Source organism: Centropristis striata, chromosome 6 (assembly GCF_030273125.1).
Source record: "Centropristis striata isolate RG_2023a ecotype Rhode Island chromosome 6, C.striata_1.0, whole genome shotgun sequence".
Taxonomy (NCBI): domain Eukaryota; kingdom Metazoa; phylum Chordata; class Actinopteri; order Perciformes; family Serranidae; genus Centropristis; species Centropristis striata.
Genome location: NC_081522.1, coordinates 23,968 through 41,941, shown reverse-complemented (window position 1 = coordinate 41,941; position 17,974 = coordinate 23,968). Strand labels below are relative to the sequence as shown.

Below are 17,974 nucleotides of genomic sequence, written 5' to 3'. Positions count from 1 at the left end.
GATACAAACATCACACTGGTCTTTTTTTGGAACGAACACATAGTACTTCTGCTCACTGAATGCTATTCCCAAAATATGAACAGGTTCACTGCAAAAACTCAAAATCTAACCAAGAATACTGATCTTATATCTTGTCAAAATGTCTTATTTCTAGTCAAAACAAATCTCTTTACAAGTGTTTTGCTAGCATTTACATCACTTCATCATACCTTGTTGCAGAAATGTGATTAAAAGTAAAAACACACTTCTCCTAATCCCTTTGATTGACTGAAAGTACATTTATTGTCTAGAAAGTTGAAGAAACATGAACTACCTTAGGCAGATATCACAAAAAATGACTTAGGCAATTATGCTATGAGGCTAACGATTTGGTGTTTAGATATGTGGATGTTAACACCAAATATCACAGGTACTAACTTTTATGTAACATACAAATACATTTGATATACAGGTGCATCTAATAAATCAGAATATGATAGAAAAGTTTATTTATGTCAGTAATTCAATTCAAAAAGTGGAAATAACACATTATATAGACCAGTAGTTCTCAACCTTTTTGAGTCGCGACCCCCAATTTAACATGCATGTTGTCCACGACCCCCGCTCACTGAACACAATCTCACACACACAGTTCAGATCATACAAACTCAGTTGATACAACAAATTTTGGACAAATAATGAAGCACAAAATGACCAAAAAAGACACAAAATTACCAAGAAGACACAAAATTACCAAGAAGACACAAAATTACCAAAAAAGACTGAAAATGACCCAAAAAAGACTCAAAATGACCCAAAAAAGACACAAAATGACACAAAAAAGAAAAAAAATTACCAAAAAAGACACAAATTGAACAGAAAATGATCAAAAAGAGACGCAAAATGACCAAAAAAAGACACAAAATGACCAAAAAAAGGAAACAAAATGACCAAAAAAAGACTCAAAATGACCACAAAATGACCAAAAAAGACACAAAATGACCAAGAAGACACAAAATGACCAAAAAAAGGAAACAAAATGACCAAAAAAGACACAAATTGACCAGAAAATGATCAAAAAAAGACACAAAATGACCAAAAAAAGACATTAAGTGACCAAAATGACCAAAAAGACTAAAACACATGAACATTTTAACACAGTGGAGACAGAGCTGAGTTCCAAAATGATTTGGTGACCCCCAGAAATCATCTCGCGACCCCAATTGGGGTCCCGACCCCAAGGTTGAGAATAGCTGATATAGAAATGAAACATTTCATGTCTTCATTTATTTAATTTCTCCTAATTATAATGATTATGGCTTACTATTAATTAAGACCTATAATTAAATGTCTCAAAACATTTTTAATATTACAAAAGACCAATTTTAAAAAGCATGTTTAATATGTTAATGTAAAGTATGTCATCTATATGACTCAGTACCTGGTCGGGGCTGTTTGACTTGATGTTGTAATATATTGAGATGCACCTGTATTATATTTATTGATCACCAGTTTTGATTGATTTTATGACAGGAATCCCTCCAAAATCAAATAGAGACAGAAGCAAAGCAGCACTCAGAGTCACTCAGCGATGTTAAAAAGCAGGTAAGTTTTAACTATTAGGTAACACTTTTTATATCTAAACAGACTCTGAACAATTCATTAAAACCTTCTGAACAAATTATCTTCTTTTCTCAAGTTTCAGGCCCAAATCAGAGCCAGTGAGGAGGAGAAGGTATCAGAGACACTCAGAGCGTTTTGTTCATTAATGTTTGTAGTGGATCGTAAATTCACTCGTCTCACTTCCACAATCTGGCCCTCGGACTGGATTCTTTCACGCTACGCTTTGGAATTTATTACTCACAATAATAATAATAATGTAACATTTCAGGGGAAATACCAAGTCAGTGCTGAGCTGAAAGACAAAGAGATGAACAACCTGAAGGAAGAGCTGAAGGCACTGCAGGTACTGAGATCTTTCTTTCTTTATTCTTTCTTTCTTTCTTTCTTTCTTTCTGTCTTTCTTTCTTTCTTTCTTTCTTTCTTTCTTTCTTTCTTTATTCTTTCTTTCTTTCTTTCTTTCTGTCTTTCTGTCTTTCTTTCTTTCTTTATTCTTTCTTTCTTTCTGTCTTTCTTTCTGTCTTTCTGTCTGTCTTTCTTTCTTTCTTTATTCTTTCTTTCTTTCTTTCTGTCTTTCTTTCTTTATTCTTTCTTTCTTCCTTTCTTTCTTTCTTTCTTTCTGTCTTTCTTTCTTTATTCTTTCTTTCTTCCTTTCTTTCTTTCTTTCTTTCTTTCTTTCTTTCTGTCTTTCTTTCTTTCTTTCTTTCTTTCTTTCTTTCTTTATTCTTTCTTTCTTCCTTTCTTTCTTTCTGTCTTTCTTTCTTTCTTTCTGTCTTTGTTTCTTTCTTTCTTTCTTTCTTTCTTTCTTTCTGTCTGTCTTTCTTTCTTTCTTTCTTTATTCTTTCTTTATTCTTTCTTTATTCTTTCTTTCTTTCTTTCTTTCTTTCTTTCTTTCTGTCTGTCTGTCTTTCTTTCTTTATTCTTTCTTTCTTTCTTTCTTTCTTTCTTTCTGTCTGTCTTTCTTTCTTTCTTTTTTCTTTCTTTCTTTCTTTCTTTCTTTTTGTCTTTCTTTCTGTCTTTCTTTCTTCCTTTATTCTTTCTTTCTTTCTTTCTTTCTTTCTTTCTTTCTGTCTTTCTTTCTTTCTTTCTTTCTTTCTTTCTTTCTTCCTTTATTCTTTCTTTCTTTCTTTCTTTCATTTTTTCTTTCTGTCTTTCTTTCTTCCTTTATTCTTTCTTTCTTTCTTTCTTTCTTTCTTTCTTTCTTTCTTTCTTTCTGTCTGTCTGTCTGTCTGTCTTTCTTTATTCTTTCTTTCTGTCTTTCTTTCTTTCTTTCTTTCTTTCTGTCTGTCTGTCTGTCTGTCTGTCTGTCTGTCTGTCTTTCTTTATTCTTTCTTTAAAATCAGAAAAATAAAGAATGTCCTAATCACCCTATTAGTCCGGCGGTTTAGGACCAGATTTAAGAATAAAGGGGACACGTCGGACAAAAGCACCAAATCTTTTCCACATGCTCTCTATCACTATAGGTTTCAATTTTTGGTAGGAGCCACTTCATCAAGATTGCAGATCGGAGATGGCAGCCATATAAAGTCTATGAGAACCAGTATATCTTCTAAGCCACTTAGAAGGTCAATCTTAGTGTCAAAATCTACATTTTCTGGGTCAAAGAATAATTTAAAGCTACTGAGAATACCACTAGATGATCAAATAGATATGTTCATTTTGGCCATGTATTTACATAATTATTAGATTTCAAACATTTTCAGCTCTGGATTCTCTGCTGCAGCACTTGAAGCGAGTTGCCTACCAGTCTGGGTGAAAATGAACATATCTATTTGATCAAATAATCATCTAGTGATATTCTCAACAGCTTTAAATGATTCCTTGACCCAGAAAATGTAGATTTTGACACCAAGATTGACCTTCTGAATGGGTTGGAAGATGTATTGGTTCTCATAGACTTTATATGGGTGCCATCTCGGATCGGCCATCTTGATGAAGTGGCTCCTACCAAAAATTGAAACCTATAATGATAGAGAGCACGTGGAAAAAATGTGGTGCTTTTGTCCAGCGTGTCCCCTTTATTTAGCTAAGCTTAGCTAAGACACCTGACTATAAAGAGATGGTAGATATGTAGATGAATAAAGCTAGCAGCTAGCAGAGTGTTAGAGGCGTTAGACTCTGTGGTCTGTGCTGGTCTCCAGGCCTGACACCAGGAGGTGAATTACAGGCGTTAGACTCTGTGGTCTGTGCTGGTCTCCAGGCTGACACCAGGAGGTGAATTACAGGCGTTAGACTGGGTCTGTGCTGGTCTCCAGGCTGACACCAGGAGGTGAATTACAGGCGTTAGACTGGGTCTGTGCTGGTCTCCAGGCTGACACCAGGAGGTGAATTACAGGCGTTAGACTGGGTCTGTGCTGGTCTCCAGTCTGACACCAGGAGGTGAATTACAGGCGTTAGACTCTGTGGTCTGTGCTGGTCTCCAGTCTGACACCAGGAGGTGAATTACAGGCGTCCTCACGCTCCGCTGCACTTTAACAGCCCGGCCGAGTTACAGAGACAATAGAGACTGTTTTTGATATTCTATCTGGGAGACTCTGACTCTAAAGTGAGGCCCAGTTGTGTTAATTCTTGCGCCACGGTCTGCTGGACTCCTTTAATTTAACACATTTTCACACCAGTGGCAGTTGGGATTGAAGTGATTTAACCGCCACACCTTGACGATCCGCTAAATTACACATTTGAGCTCCGTTGGAATAGTACGGTTCAATTAATACGGAATTAATGTAAATAATTCATCACAGCAGGGAATTTAATCTAAATAAATAACCCGGGGAATGAATATCTATATTAATATAGTTCAGAATGTATGTGTCTCAAAAACAAACAGATGCTTGTTTGTTTGAAACCGCCCACACCTCCACTGATTAAACAAAGCCAAATGGAATCTTAATAAAAACAATGAAGGTCATTTGATTTTCCATATTTCATTTGTGGACATAAAATGTGTTTTATTACCCTCAAATATGAACATTAATGTCTGCTCCATTGTCCCTGGTCTCAAACAGATGATTTTTATAAGCAGGCCCCTTTAACACATTTAACAAAACAAACAAAGGCAAAATTACTTTTCCCCCAAACCCTCAAGTTAAAAAGTTATGTTGTGACCCATGTGGTAATTCAAAATAATAAATAAATAATAATAATAAAGATCAGAACTGACAGGGTTGCTGTTTGATGAGCAGTTAAAGATAATGAATAACAGACTAATCAATAGAAAGCATCATTTTAGTTGCAGCCCTACATCAATACTGAGGGAGCATATTTCTATTAAATACATACAATATTTGTATATATATTCTATATATATTCATACAATAGTGTTTATATATAAAGGTTAGCTGTTTTGGATATTATTATATTATGGATATTATAACTGAACACCTCCTGTTATGTTTGTTTCTCAGGAATCGCAATAATGTTCATGATTAAGTATCTAAAAGTGTCAGAAACTAAAAAATCCCAATAAATATTGTTTTTATTTCATTAATAACTCTATTACTGACCATTTCAATCAATATTTAGTGCAGTGGTGTTCTTTACCTCTCACTGAACATGATTCAATCAGGATAATTCATAACAAAATGCATGTTAAAACGTTTTTATTTACATTGGAAAGACTTACATATAAAATAAAATAGGTTTACATGACTTTGATTTATTTTATTTTAAATTTTAATTTTTTAATTATTTAATTTTTTTTCTTTCTATGAAAAAGTACTTTTTTTTTTTTTTTAGATTTTTAAACTTTGAAATGCAACATAACAGGAGGGTTAAGAACTTTGAAAAGCTTCAAAGTTTATTTTTGACTTTGGAAACAGTCGCAACTTACCTGAACTGATGTGTGTGTGTGTTATATATATATATATATATATATATATATATGTGACATTTTGATTTGAATGTGTACACAAACATGGTATATTGTGTTAATACTGATGATTGTGATAAAACTGGTGATTATTGGAGCCTCAGAGTTCCTCACAGTAAGACACTTTGAGAAACACTTTGTCTTGTTGATTTTCTTTTACTTCTGTTCACAGTTACTGAAGTACAACTTGGAGAAGAAATCAAGCGAGCTGGTCAGGAAGGATTTTCTACTTCATACAAATTGTTGACAGATGACGGGTGGGAGTGATAAAAAGTAAAAGAGGAGGCTGAGGGAATGGTGCTAAGGAGGGAGGGCCGGGTGGAGGGAAGAGCTCATCAGGAGTAACGGATAGGGAGTGTGTGACACTTTGAACTGCCAGCACAGCACAGAAAATATCTCTATTAAAATGTTTTATAACGGGGCCTCGCTCGGTTTAACCTTCTCCACATAACAGTTGCTCAGCAGAGTGAGGGGAGGCAGAGATGAGCTGGTGTCTGGAGGAAGGGATGGAGGGAGGGAGGGAGGGAGGGAGGATGAGTGAAGGGAGTCAAACAAAGAAAGTGAAGAAAAGAATCTGCTGGGCTTGATACACACAATCAAACTATAACGGCAGTTTGAAGAGCCATAAAGCACTCTGAGGCATGAACACGCTGGTTCCTTCTTCCTACAGAAAGAGACAGACACTAGCTGTGTTTAACAACCATCCTCTCACTCACCTGACATCACTACACCACACTGTAGACCAGCTGTTCTCAACCTGGGGGTCGGGACCCCAGTTGGGGTCGCCAGATGATTTCTGGGGGTCGCCAAATCATTTTGGAAGTCAGCTCTGTCTCCACTGTGTTAAAGTGTTCATGTGTTCATGTGTTTTAGTCGTTTTGGTCATTTCTTTTTTTTTTTTTTGGTAATTTTGTGTCTTTTTTTTATCATTTTCTGGTCATTTTGTGTCTTTTTTGGTTATTTTGTTTCCTTTTTTTGGTCATTTTGTCTCTTTTTTTGGTCATTTTGAGTCTTTTTTGGTCATTTTGTGTCTTTTCTGGTCATTTTGTGTCTTTTTTGGTCATTTTGAGTCTTTTGGTCATTTTGTGTCTTTTCTGGTCATTTTGTGTCTTTTCTGGTCATTTTGAGTCTTTTTTGGTCATTTTGTGTCTTTTCTGGTCATTTTGAGTCTTTTTTGGTCATTTTGTGACTTTTTTGGTCATTTTGTGTCTTTTTGGTCATTTTGAGTCTTTTTTGGTCATTTTGAGTCTTTTTGGTCATTTTGAGTCTTTTTGGTCATTTTGAGTCTTTTTTGGTCATTTTGTGTCTTTTTTGGTCATTTTGTGTCTTTTCTGGTCATTTTGAGTCTTTTTTGGTCATTTTGTGTCTTTTCTGGTCATTTTGAGTCTTTTTTGGTCATTTTGTGTCTTCTTGGTCATTTTGAGTCTTTTTTGGTCATTTTGTGTCTTTTCTGGTCATTTTGTGTCTTTTTGGTCATTTTGAGTCTTTTTTGGTCATTTTGTGTCTTTTCTGGTCATTTTGAGTCTTTTTTGGTCATTTTGTGTCTTTTCTGGTCATTTTGAGTCTTTTTTGGTCATTTTGTGTCTTTTTTGGTCATTTTGTGTCTTCTTGGTCATTTTGAGTCTTTTTTGGTCATTTTGTGTCTTTTCTGGTCATTTTGTGTCTTTTTGGTCATTTTGAGTCTTTTTTGGTCATTTTGTGTCTTTTCTGGTCATTTTGAGTCTTTTTTGGTCATTTTGTGTCTTTTCTGGTCATTTTGAGTCTTTTTTGGTCATTTTGTGTCTTCTTGGTCATTTTGAGTCTTTTTTGGTCATTTTGTGTCTTCTTGGTCATTTTGAGTCTTTTTTGGTCATTTTGTGTCTTTTCTGTTCATTTTGTGTCTTTTCTGGTCATTTTGAGTCTTTTTTGGTCATTTTGTGTCTTGGTCATTTTGAGTCTTTTTTGGTCATTTTGTGTCTTTTCTGGTCATTTTGTGTCTTTTTTGGTCATTTTGTTTCCTTTTTTTGGTCATTTTGTTTCTTTTTTGGGTGATCTGAACTGTGCGTGTGAGATTGTGTTCAGTGAGCGGGGGTCACGGACAACATGCATGTTAAATTGGGGGTCGCGACTCAAAAAGGTTGAGAACTGCTGCTGTAGACAACCACATGTGCCCCTCTTGTTTAGTGGAGGCCTTTAAACTGAGCAGCATGCATGCAGCAGGCTGCTTTATTAAAGGCCTACTCCTTCCCTTTAAGGGAAAGTTTGACATCAGAGTAGTATTAATGTTATTAGCATCTCTTAGCAAGCATGTTTCTCCTGCCACCCTAAACTCATCTGTGTATTTATTCTGGGTTTTCTGTGCTTAGCACTTCTTGCTGTATTGCTGTGTTTTCTCTGTAGAGGGCACTCATTTTTCTGTCTGTTTTAACTCTTTCCACAGGAACAGAAACTATCGTTGCAGAGCCGCTCTAAGGACAGCCAGCTGAAGCAGCTGGGGGAGGTGGAGAAGCGTTTCAGTGCTGTGTCCAGGCAGTGTGCCTCGGTCAAACAGGCCCACCACACACTGGAACACAACGGTAACTGTATATGTGTGTGTATGGCAGTGGTGGAACAAGTGTTCACATCCCTTACTAACTAGTAAAAGCACTAATACCACGCCAAATCATTTTGGAAGTCAGCTCTGTCTCCACTGTGTTAAAGTGTTGATGCGTTTTAGTCGTTTTGGTCATTTCTTTTTTTTTTGTGGTAATTTTGTGTCTTTTTTTGATCATTTTCTGGTCAATTTGTGTCTTTTTTGGTCATTTTGTGTCTTTTCTGGTCATTTTGTGTCTTTTCTGGTCATTTTGATTTTGTGTCTTTTTTGGTCATTTTGTGTCTTTTCTGGTCATTTTGTGTCTTTTTTGGTCATTTTGTGTCTTTTCTGGTCATTTTGATTTTGTGTCTTTTTTGGTCATTTTGTGTCTTTTCTGGTCATTTTGTGTCTTTTCTGGTCATTTTGATTTTGAGTCTTTTTTGGTCATTTTGTGTCTTTTTTGGTCATTTTGTGTCTTTTCTGGTCATTTCTGTCACACTGAAATTACTCCACTACAAGTAAAAGCAACACTCACTGAAGTAAAAGTACAAAAGTATCAGCACCAAAATGTACTGAAAGTATCAGAGTAAAAGTACTCGTTATGCAGAATGGACCACTCAGATTATTTTATATATTATAAATATATTATTAGATGATTTGTATTGATGCATTCTTGTAAGATAGGGCTTATTTTAACTTCTTAATATACTGTTATGAGGTTTAATAAAAACAACAACATTTTATCACTTTACATTTATGATTTTCATGTCAAAAGCAAGTAAAGCTGTCAGCTAAATGTAGTGGAGTAAAAACTACATTATTTGCCTTAAAAAAATAAATACTCAATTTTAAATACTCAAGTAAAGTACTCAAGTAAAGTACAAGTACCTCAACATTTTAAGTGCAGTACTTAAGTAAATTGATATATACATAGAAAGGCATATATATATCTATATATAGATATATATATATAGATATTCTCCCTGTGGTGATGGCTGTAGGTTTACAGTTTATATTATGCTGCAAAGATACCATTTCCCAAATATACAAAACTGCTCTAACAATGTTGTGCAGGAAACATACTCTATGTTTGGTACATGAGTCCGTTATATTTAATGTTACTACTACAGAGATTGTTCTCTTTATCATATCTGAGCAACAGCCTGAACTCTTCAGGTATGAATCTAACAAGCTGCTGAAACTATTCATAGAGCTCTTGGTCCGTGCTGACTTGTTAGAGCAGTAGGATTCTTAGCTTCTGCACATTTTTATCAGCACATTAATTCTTACAAATATCCAGTTTCACTTCATTCCAAAGATATGGTTTGGGGGTTGAGATCTGGGTGATGAGCAAAGGTCTCCCAGCAACAAGGTCTGGTGTTAGACATGCTGAGTGGCTACCAGGAGGCTCTATAATGTGTTCTGATCTTTGGCTAAATATCATGTTGTTTCTGGCCCCAGTGATTATTTTAGTGTTTATAACTATTAATGGTGAGCTAGACAGGATGCTAGATGCTGCAGTTTCATATCCCAGCTTTCATATTCAAAGTAAATCATGTGTTTTGACCATTATATGGTTCAGTCAAAGTCATTTAATAAAGTATGTTTAGACAGTACATGTCTTCATGGATGTTGACTATAGTAGATAGCAGCTTCTCTGGATGCTTACAGTAATATATACAGTCATATATACAGTAATATATACAGTCATATATACAGTCATATATACAGTAATATATACAGTCATATATACAGTAATGTATACAGTCATGTATACAGTAATGTATACAGTCATGTATACAGTAATATATACAGTCATATATACAGTCATATATACAGTCATATATACAGTAATATATACAGTCATATATACAGTAATATATACAGTCATATATACAGTCATATATACAGTAATGTATACAGTCATGTATACAGTAATGTATACAGTCATATATACAGTCATATATACAGTAATATATACAGTCATATATACAGTAATATATACAGTCATGTATACAGTAATATATACAGTCATGTATACAGTAATATATACAGTCATATATACAGTCATATATACAGTAATATATACAGTCATATATACAGTCATGTATACAGTAATATATACAGTCATGTATACAGTAATATATACAGTAATATATACAGTCATATATACAGTAATATATACAGTCATATATACAGTAATATATACAGTCATATATACAGTCATATATACAGTAATATATACAGTCATATATACAGTCATATATACAGTAATATATACAGTCATATATACAGTAATATATACAGTAATATATACAGTCATATATACAGTAATATATACAGTCATATATACAGTAATATATACAGTCATATATACAGTCATATATACAGTAATATATACAGTCATATATACAGTCATATATACAGTAATATATACAGTCATATATACAGTCATGTATACAGTAATATATACAGTCATATATACAGTAATATATACAGTCATATATACAGTAATATATACAGTAATATATACAGTCATATATACAGTAATATATACAGTCATATATACAGTCATATATACAGTAATATATACAGTCATATATACAGTAATATATACAGTCATATATACAGTAATATATACAGTCATATATACAGTCATATATACAGTAATATATACAGTCATATATACAGTCATATATACAGTAATATATACAGTCATATATACAGTAATATATACAGTAATATATACAGTCATATATACAGTAATATATACAGTCATATATACAGTAATATATACAGTCATATATACAGTCATATATACAGTAATATATACAGTCATATATACAGTCATATATACAGTAATATATACAGTCATATATACAGTCATGTATACAGTAATATATACAGTCATATATACAGTAATATATACAGTAATATATACAGTAACATATACAGTAATGTATACACTGATGAAGCTAGGCTTAGGGTTATGTATGTTAAATCGTTAAATGTGAAAGTGAAATATGTGCTCCAGACAGAACAAGGCTTTACTTTATCAAGCTGCTGTTGTAATCTCAAACTGTAGCCAGTTACAGTGTCAGAGCTGAGCTGCCCGTTTTTAAACACACTTATCTCAAATTCTATTTGCATTTCAACTCATAATCTGTGTTTATGTAAAGGCTTTATTCAGGTGTTTGCCTTTACTGTTGCTAATTTAAATCTCTGGAAAGAGTTAAACTTATATTTTTCTGCTCATGCATCTTAGTGTTACAACATCTTCTCTTTTATATATTTATTTTATTTGCTATTATTTATTCAGTCAGTTTTTTAACAAATATTTTATCATGCTTTACTTTTTAATTATTTATTATTATTTATGTTGTATTATTTTCATCTTTTTTATCTAGCTTTATTACTTTTTATTGTTATTATTAATATTGTTATTAGTGTTACTATTGTTATTATTATTTACTTTTGTTTTTATTTACTTTAAAAACATTTTTATCTAATTAATTTCTAAGCTGCCTCCAGTGTTTCCTCACTGCTTGACGTTTCAGTTTGTGTTTTATTTATAATGGGATGGGTGGAGTGTGTTTGCTTGTTTTTATGTTTAATTATTATTTTCTTCCTTTTTTATGTGAAGCATAACCATTCTAGTGATGCATTTTAGACATTAATAATGTTTCCTGTAAATGTGTAATTGTTCCAGTTGATGAGGCCATGAAAATAAACAAGAAACTGACGACTGCCAATGAAAAACAAGAAGCAACCATCGTGTCACTAAAGAAGGTTTGTATGTGGAAAAGTTCTTTAACATTTCAAACATTTGAGGCAGATGTCGCCACATTATATTCTGTGTATCTAACTGTGAGTCACACAAAAAGCTTCTTCTCCTGAAGCCAATACATATCCATATTTTTAAGAAATAATATTGAAAGTCTTGCATATTTAAACAAATGAATCAACCTGGTTTGACTACATGGATCTCTGTCAGGAGCTGGACGAGGTCTATAACCAGCTGATGAAGGCCAAGATGGCCCCCGTCAGACAGGAGCAGGTCCTGAGTCCTGCAGGCAGAGAGCAGCAAGTCCAGCATCTGATCCACAGACTCAACATGGTAAAATCAGTCAGGACAGTAAAAACCTGTTGGTACTGATCCACATCAAACACTAACTCTGACAATGAGAAGTAGCCAGAGAGCTAATAATAGCTGGTTGTTTTTCTGTATTTATTTTGCATATTTAGGAAACCGAAATGAACAAGAAACTCAGGGAGGAAAATGTAGCTGTAATATCAGAGAAGCAGGTAAGAAACTAGAAAACAGGAAGAAACCAAATGTGACCGCTACCTTAAACTAGATGCTGATATTTTATCATTGTGGTTGTCTTGGAGGAGGCTTTGCTTTTCAAAATAATACAGAAAAAAGTATTTTCCTTTACTGGAACACTTTTTTTTTACTTTTTATGATTTTGAAGAGGCACAACCAAGCCTGGACAGTGATCTCACTGTAACTGTTGCATGTATATATTGTGTGTATGTGCATTTAATCTTGTGGATTTAACCTGGCTCCTGGTTTCTGGTAGTGTTTTTTGCTTAAGATTGCTTCTCTGCTTGCTGAGGCTTTATGGCTGAAGACCTATCTCTTCCAACAATACCTCGGTTAAGTCATGGTCACCTAAAAAAAAAATAAATAAAAAAAAAAGAAGCTCTTATTCTTTTCTCTTCTTCTCTTCTTTAACATATAGCACTCCTTTAGTGATGACAGTTAGCTCTTAAAGTTCTGTTCTTACTTGATTCCTATGGTCTATGTCTAGTACCATCAGGTTGAATCACTTATTGTAAGTTGCTTTGGACAAAAGCGTCTGCTAAATGACATGTAATGTAATGTAATGTAATGTAATGTAATGTCATGTAATGACATGTCATGTCATGTAATGTAATGAAATGTAATGTAATGTGTGTGTGCAGGAAGTGCTGGTGTCCCTGCAGCAGGCCCAGCAGCTGCTGCTGACTCAGACTCAGACTGTTAGCAGAGCAGAGCTGCAGATACAGACTCAGAGAGAGCAGAACCAGGTCAGAGACCTGCAGACAGCACTGGTTATAGACACAACTGTTCATAGTGTATATCACCACAGATATTAATCTGCCTTGTTTTTCATAGATTAACACCATGTTGAGTATCATTTTGGTGTGTGTTTATTAGTTTAGATACAAGTTATATTAAAATGTTGCTTATATTTTCTTAGGTGAAGAACAGCTCAAAGGCAAAAAAAGAAAAAAAAGAAGAGAAACCTAGTTTAGAGTGGAAGTGATGACGAGACATGGACTATAAACCAATGTCACTCTATCATATAATTAACTTATTTGCAGTCAAAAGTTATTTTATTAAGCAATATGTCACAAAATTCACAAATCATTTTTACATTTTGCAGTACTGCACTGGCTGCAGTTTGTTATGCACAAGTAGCCACGATTGGCTGTAATTGTGGTGGAATAATAAAGATATTAAAGCAGAATAGGGAAGGAGTTAATCTCAGAGACACATTCAACTGTCTAAAATCATAATGTTATGTTTAAAAAAAAAAAAAATGAAATTCCTCCCTGTAAGTGATCTGGATTAAACTGAAAAACATCACATTTTGTAATTATTCAGATTAAAACTGGAATAGGTGTGTTTTGAGTCTTAATATGTTATAATTCAAGGTCAAATAAATATTTTTAAGTGAAATACAAATATGATCGGAGAAATATCCACACAGAAGAACAGTTGTTATGACATTTGATATAGAAAAAGATAAGAAATTAATTTGAATCCCAATTGCCTGTGTTACAGCAAAGATAGAAGAAGCATCAATAAAATAACAATCAGTTGTAAACTAGCAATATCAACAAGAAATATAAAAGTATTAACAATTTAAACAAGAAGAAATATAAAATTATGAACAATATATATACAAAATAATAATAATAATAATATTTCTGACATGGTATGTGAAATGTTACTATTGTGCATAAAAAAACAACAACAAACAATCATCATCTTGGAAAAATGCACTCAGCACTCACTTTTATTTCTAGGTGCATATATCCATTAACTATATGCTTATATAAGTAAATGATATAATTATATAAATGTCTGTAGTAGATGTGAGTATTTCTGCAGGTAAACCCTCCTGGGAACAGGATCAGGGATTCTTCAGGGTCTATTTAAATGATTATACAGTGAATTTACACAGAGACAGAAATAAATAATGGCCATCGTTTCTTCTCATAAATGTGATGAATGTGTTGTTGTATATTACAACATATATATTAGTGAATATGGTTCCCCTCCGCAACTGAATGATAGTTTTATCATGTTTATTCTCCATTTATTGCTTTACAGTTTATTATTGTCTTTTCTTCTCTCTGTACCCCCCTTCACATTTTTAATTCACCTATTCATTAATTTATTAAAATCATTATTAAAATGACACAAGCCAACTGATTTGTATTAGCAAGAAGTCCTCTCTCTCCCCCTGCCCTGTTTAAGACCTTCTGTTCACGTTAAATAAACACATAAAAATTTAGTATTGCATTAAAAATCCTATGGGTGATTAATTTTACTGCAGGCCCTTAAGCAGGAACAGCGGGCGATGCAAGAGAAGACCAGAGCAATAGAAGAGGAGCTGGCCGAGCTGATGGAGAGCTACGCTGCTGCACAGAGCAGCTGGGACAAAGAGGTACAACAAGAACTGTGGGGACCTTTTATAAAGCTGCTGCTAGGTTACATTGTGATGTCAGAACAAAGGAAAAATGTTGCTGATTAGTTGTTTGTCATGTTGAAATATCTCTAAAGAGCGATCGTGTCTTTTAAAGGAACACTCCACCGTTTTTTCATATTAAAACATGTTATTCGGGTAAGTAAGACGAGTTGATACAGACCTCTTGCGTCTCAATGCGTGCACTCAATCGCCCTGGCGCGCGGCGCCACTTGGCTAGCACTTAGCTTAGCCCAGTTCATTCATTAGGATCCAAACAGATGGACAGTTAGAAGCGACCAAACTCCTCCACGTTTTCCCTATTTAAATACAGCTACACGAGTAGTTAAACCACCAAGTATGGCGACACAAAATAAAACGTGGCGCTTTTCTAAGCGGATAAAAAGGAGAACTATAATGTATGGCGGAATAGCACTTGGGAGCACTTCGACTCGGCGCAGTAATATCATCACTTCCGTTCCCTCTCACTTCCGTCAGGAGTGATGATATTACTTGGTGGTTTAACTACTGGTGTAGCTGTATTTAAATAGGGAAAACGTGGAGGAGTTTGGTCGCTTCTAACTGTCCATCTGTTTGGATCCTAATGAATGAACTGGGCTAAGCTAAGTGCTAGCCAAGTGGCGCCGCGCGCCAGGGCGATTGAGTGCACGCATTGAGACGCAAGAGGTCTGTATCAACTCGTCTTACTTGACCCAATAACATGTTTTAATATGAAAAAACGGTGGAGTGTTCCTTTAAATGTGTCTTGTGTTTGTATTGAACAGAAGTCAGTGTTTGTGTGTTGCATGGAGAGAGAGCAGCAGGAGGTTAAAGCAGTGAAACAGGCTCATGATGAGCTCCATCAGGAACACGCTGAACTCTCCTCTCAGGCCAGAGGTCAGCCTCAGCACATGCAGCAAATAGAGGTACAGACACATAGACAGTTGCCATGGGTAACCAAAGCATACAGGTGCTGCTAATGTACAGCTAATAGATTAATTCCAACCTGGTCTCACAGGAATCCGTGGAATAGCCACGGATTCACTCAAATATCCGTGAAACTGACACGGATTTGGCTACAATGCAAGTTAATGCCAGTCATATCCCGTGGCTATTCCAACATACAAAGTGATTATGTACATTCACTGAGTGAAGATTTAGAAAATAAAACATATATTTCTCGTTACAAATGTGATCAAAATCCATTTTTATGCAGAAACTAAGTCAAAATGTTGATTTTTTTCACTAAAAATGAGAGAACTGTCCGCCATGTTTTTTGTTCTGACCGCCGGGACCTTGAAAGTCACGTGACTTGGAACAAACCAATAGGAACAAATATCCATGGAATAGCCACGGGATATGACTGGCATTAACTTGTATTGTAGCCAAATCCAAATAAAAAAATTTGGAAATTTGAGTGAATCCGTGGCTATTTCACGGATTCCTGTGAGACCAGGTTGATTAATTCACATAAAGAGAAATCTATTTCAGTCCTGGAAACCTGACATGACTACTGAACATTGATTTAGCCCTCTGTGACTCTCAATGTTTCTGTTTCTTTCTAATGCAACACATGTATATTTTACTGCTCTAACACTTTAGCATCATATTTAAACGTCACGGTCAAGAACTACATTTAGATCAGAAACTGTTCCTTAAGGTGCGTTTCTACGACTACCCAGAATGAGGCTCCTTCACAGAAACACTCTACTGTGACTGTGAGCCCCTCACGGCTGTTTGACCAGCTGTTTCTTGGCCCTGTCAAAGAGTAGAGCCATGTTTCTCCCTGAATGAATCCTGGTTGCTGATTGGATAGAACGCTAAGCGGGATGTGACACTCGACAACAACACGCGCCATTTTTAAAAGCCGGCATATTAGCAAGTAGTCAAAGCAATTATAATCACTGTGATGTGCATGAAGACAGCGATAAGAACCACAGCAGCTCTGCTTCCAACTCGCCGTCTCTTCCTTAGTGTTTATGTTTTGGCACGTCTCCCGTGTTAAATCCGTCGTGTTTGTGATGTCACGGTCGAAACTGTCGCTAACAATTACACAACAATCAAAAACCACACGTCAACTCCAGAGTCTCATGAATCTCTCTGGGCCTTTTTTATAATGGAGACACACTGAGTGAGAGGACGGGGCCCGAATGGAAACGCCCCTATCATGAAGGAAACATGGAAATCACTGCAGTTTTTGGCCAAATCACAGTGAAAGATACATTTTATTGATTGAATATCATCTGTGATAAATATCAATACACATTCTGTGTCCATGCAAGTAAAGATCATACTGATTAATACAATAGTGAGCTAAAACCCCCAGTGATTATTTTTACAAAAAAGTTTTCCAGTTTCAGCATTGGATTACTTGTCTTTGTACTGTATTCAGAAAAGATTTTTGAAAAAGATTTTTAAAAAATTTGCATTTTGGTTTTATTATGTTTTTCACATCATCCCCATATCATCTGGGTTATATTAATAAATGCTACCTGTGATTTTACAGAATGGTTCTGGTAGAGTCAGCATTAAAGATGGGGGAAAAATCGATATAGCATAGTATCATGATACGTGGCGTGGCGATATTATATCGATTCATGGCCGCCGAGTATCCATATTTAGCGTTCCTGCTGGCCGTCAGTATTACATCATATCAGGCTCACTTTTTAAAATATACTGGAGATACTGATATCACATGAAAACAGAAGATTTAAGGAATCTGTGCCAGGATATTGTGTCAGGAAGTTGTCGACATAACGCTGCAAAGTTAGCCTATTTTTTTATGTTTCATGTTGATTTTCAAAGCGGTCATGTGACCTCTGAGGTCATGCTATCTAAATGAAAACAGGCTCTCATTGTGGAGGAATAAAAAAGACGGAAGTGAGAATAGACTGAGAATGTTCTCTTATTGGACAAAACAATTCTTGGTTAAATTTAATTTTGTGGACATAAAATGCAGTTAAACAGTTAAATCTCAATATATTGTATCGCAATACTCACCATATCACAAAATGCTTAAAATCAGAATAATATCGTATCATGACTCAAGTTTACCACGACTGGGTAACACTTTATATTAAGGTCCTTGTAATAACCATTAATTAACAAGTAATAAGGCCCTTGTAAGTCCTTACAAGATGCTTATTAACATTGTGTGTTTATAAGCTTATATCAGTGTTAATAATGGCATTACAAACACCCATGACCCACCCATTA

General features: G+C 34.8%; 1 protein-coding gene across 1 annotated transcript in view; it reads left to right on the top strand.

The window, feature by feature from the left end:
* Positions 1-17,974, top strand: part of LOC131972970 (FK506-binding protein 5-like) — a 33,250-nt gene that overhangs the window by 2,655 nt on the left and 12,621 nt on the right. The window contains exons 3-13 of the mRNA XM_059334804.1: positions 1,513-1,584; positions 1,679-1,714; positions 1,871-1,945; positions 5,640-5,678; positions 7,887-8,022; positions 11,728-11,807; positions 12,013-12,135; positions 12,264-12,323; positions 12,987-13,091; positions 14,630-14,740; positions 15,544-15,684. Of these exons, the coding sequence (XP_059190787.1) occupies positions 1,513-1,584; positions 1,679-1,714; positions 1,871-1,945; positions 5,640-5,678; positions 7,887-8,022; positions 11,728-11,807; positions 12,013-12,135; positions 12,264-12,323; positions 12,987-13,091; positions 14,630-14,740; positions 15,544-15,684 (978 nt within the window). The remainder of the gene's footprint in view (positions 1-1,512; positions 1,585-1,678; positions 1,715-1,870; positions 1,946-5,639; positions 5,679-7,886; positions 8,023-11,727; positions 11,808-12,012; positions 12,136-12,263; positions 12,324-12,986; positions 13,092-14,629; positions 14,741-15,543; positions 15,685-17,974) is intronic.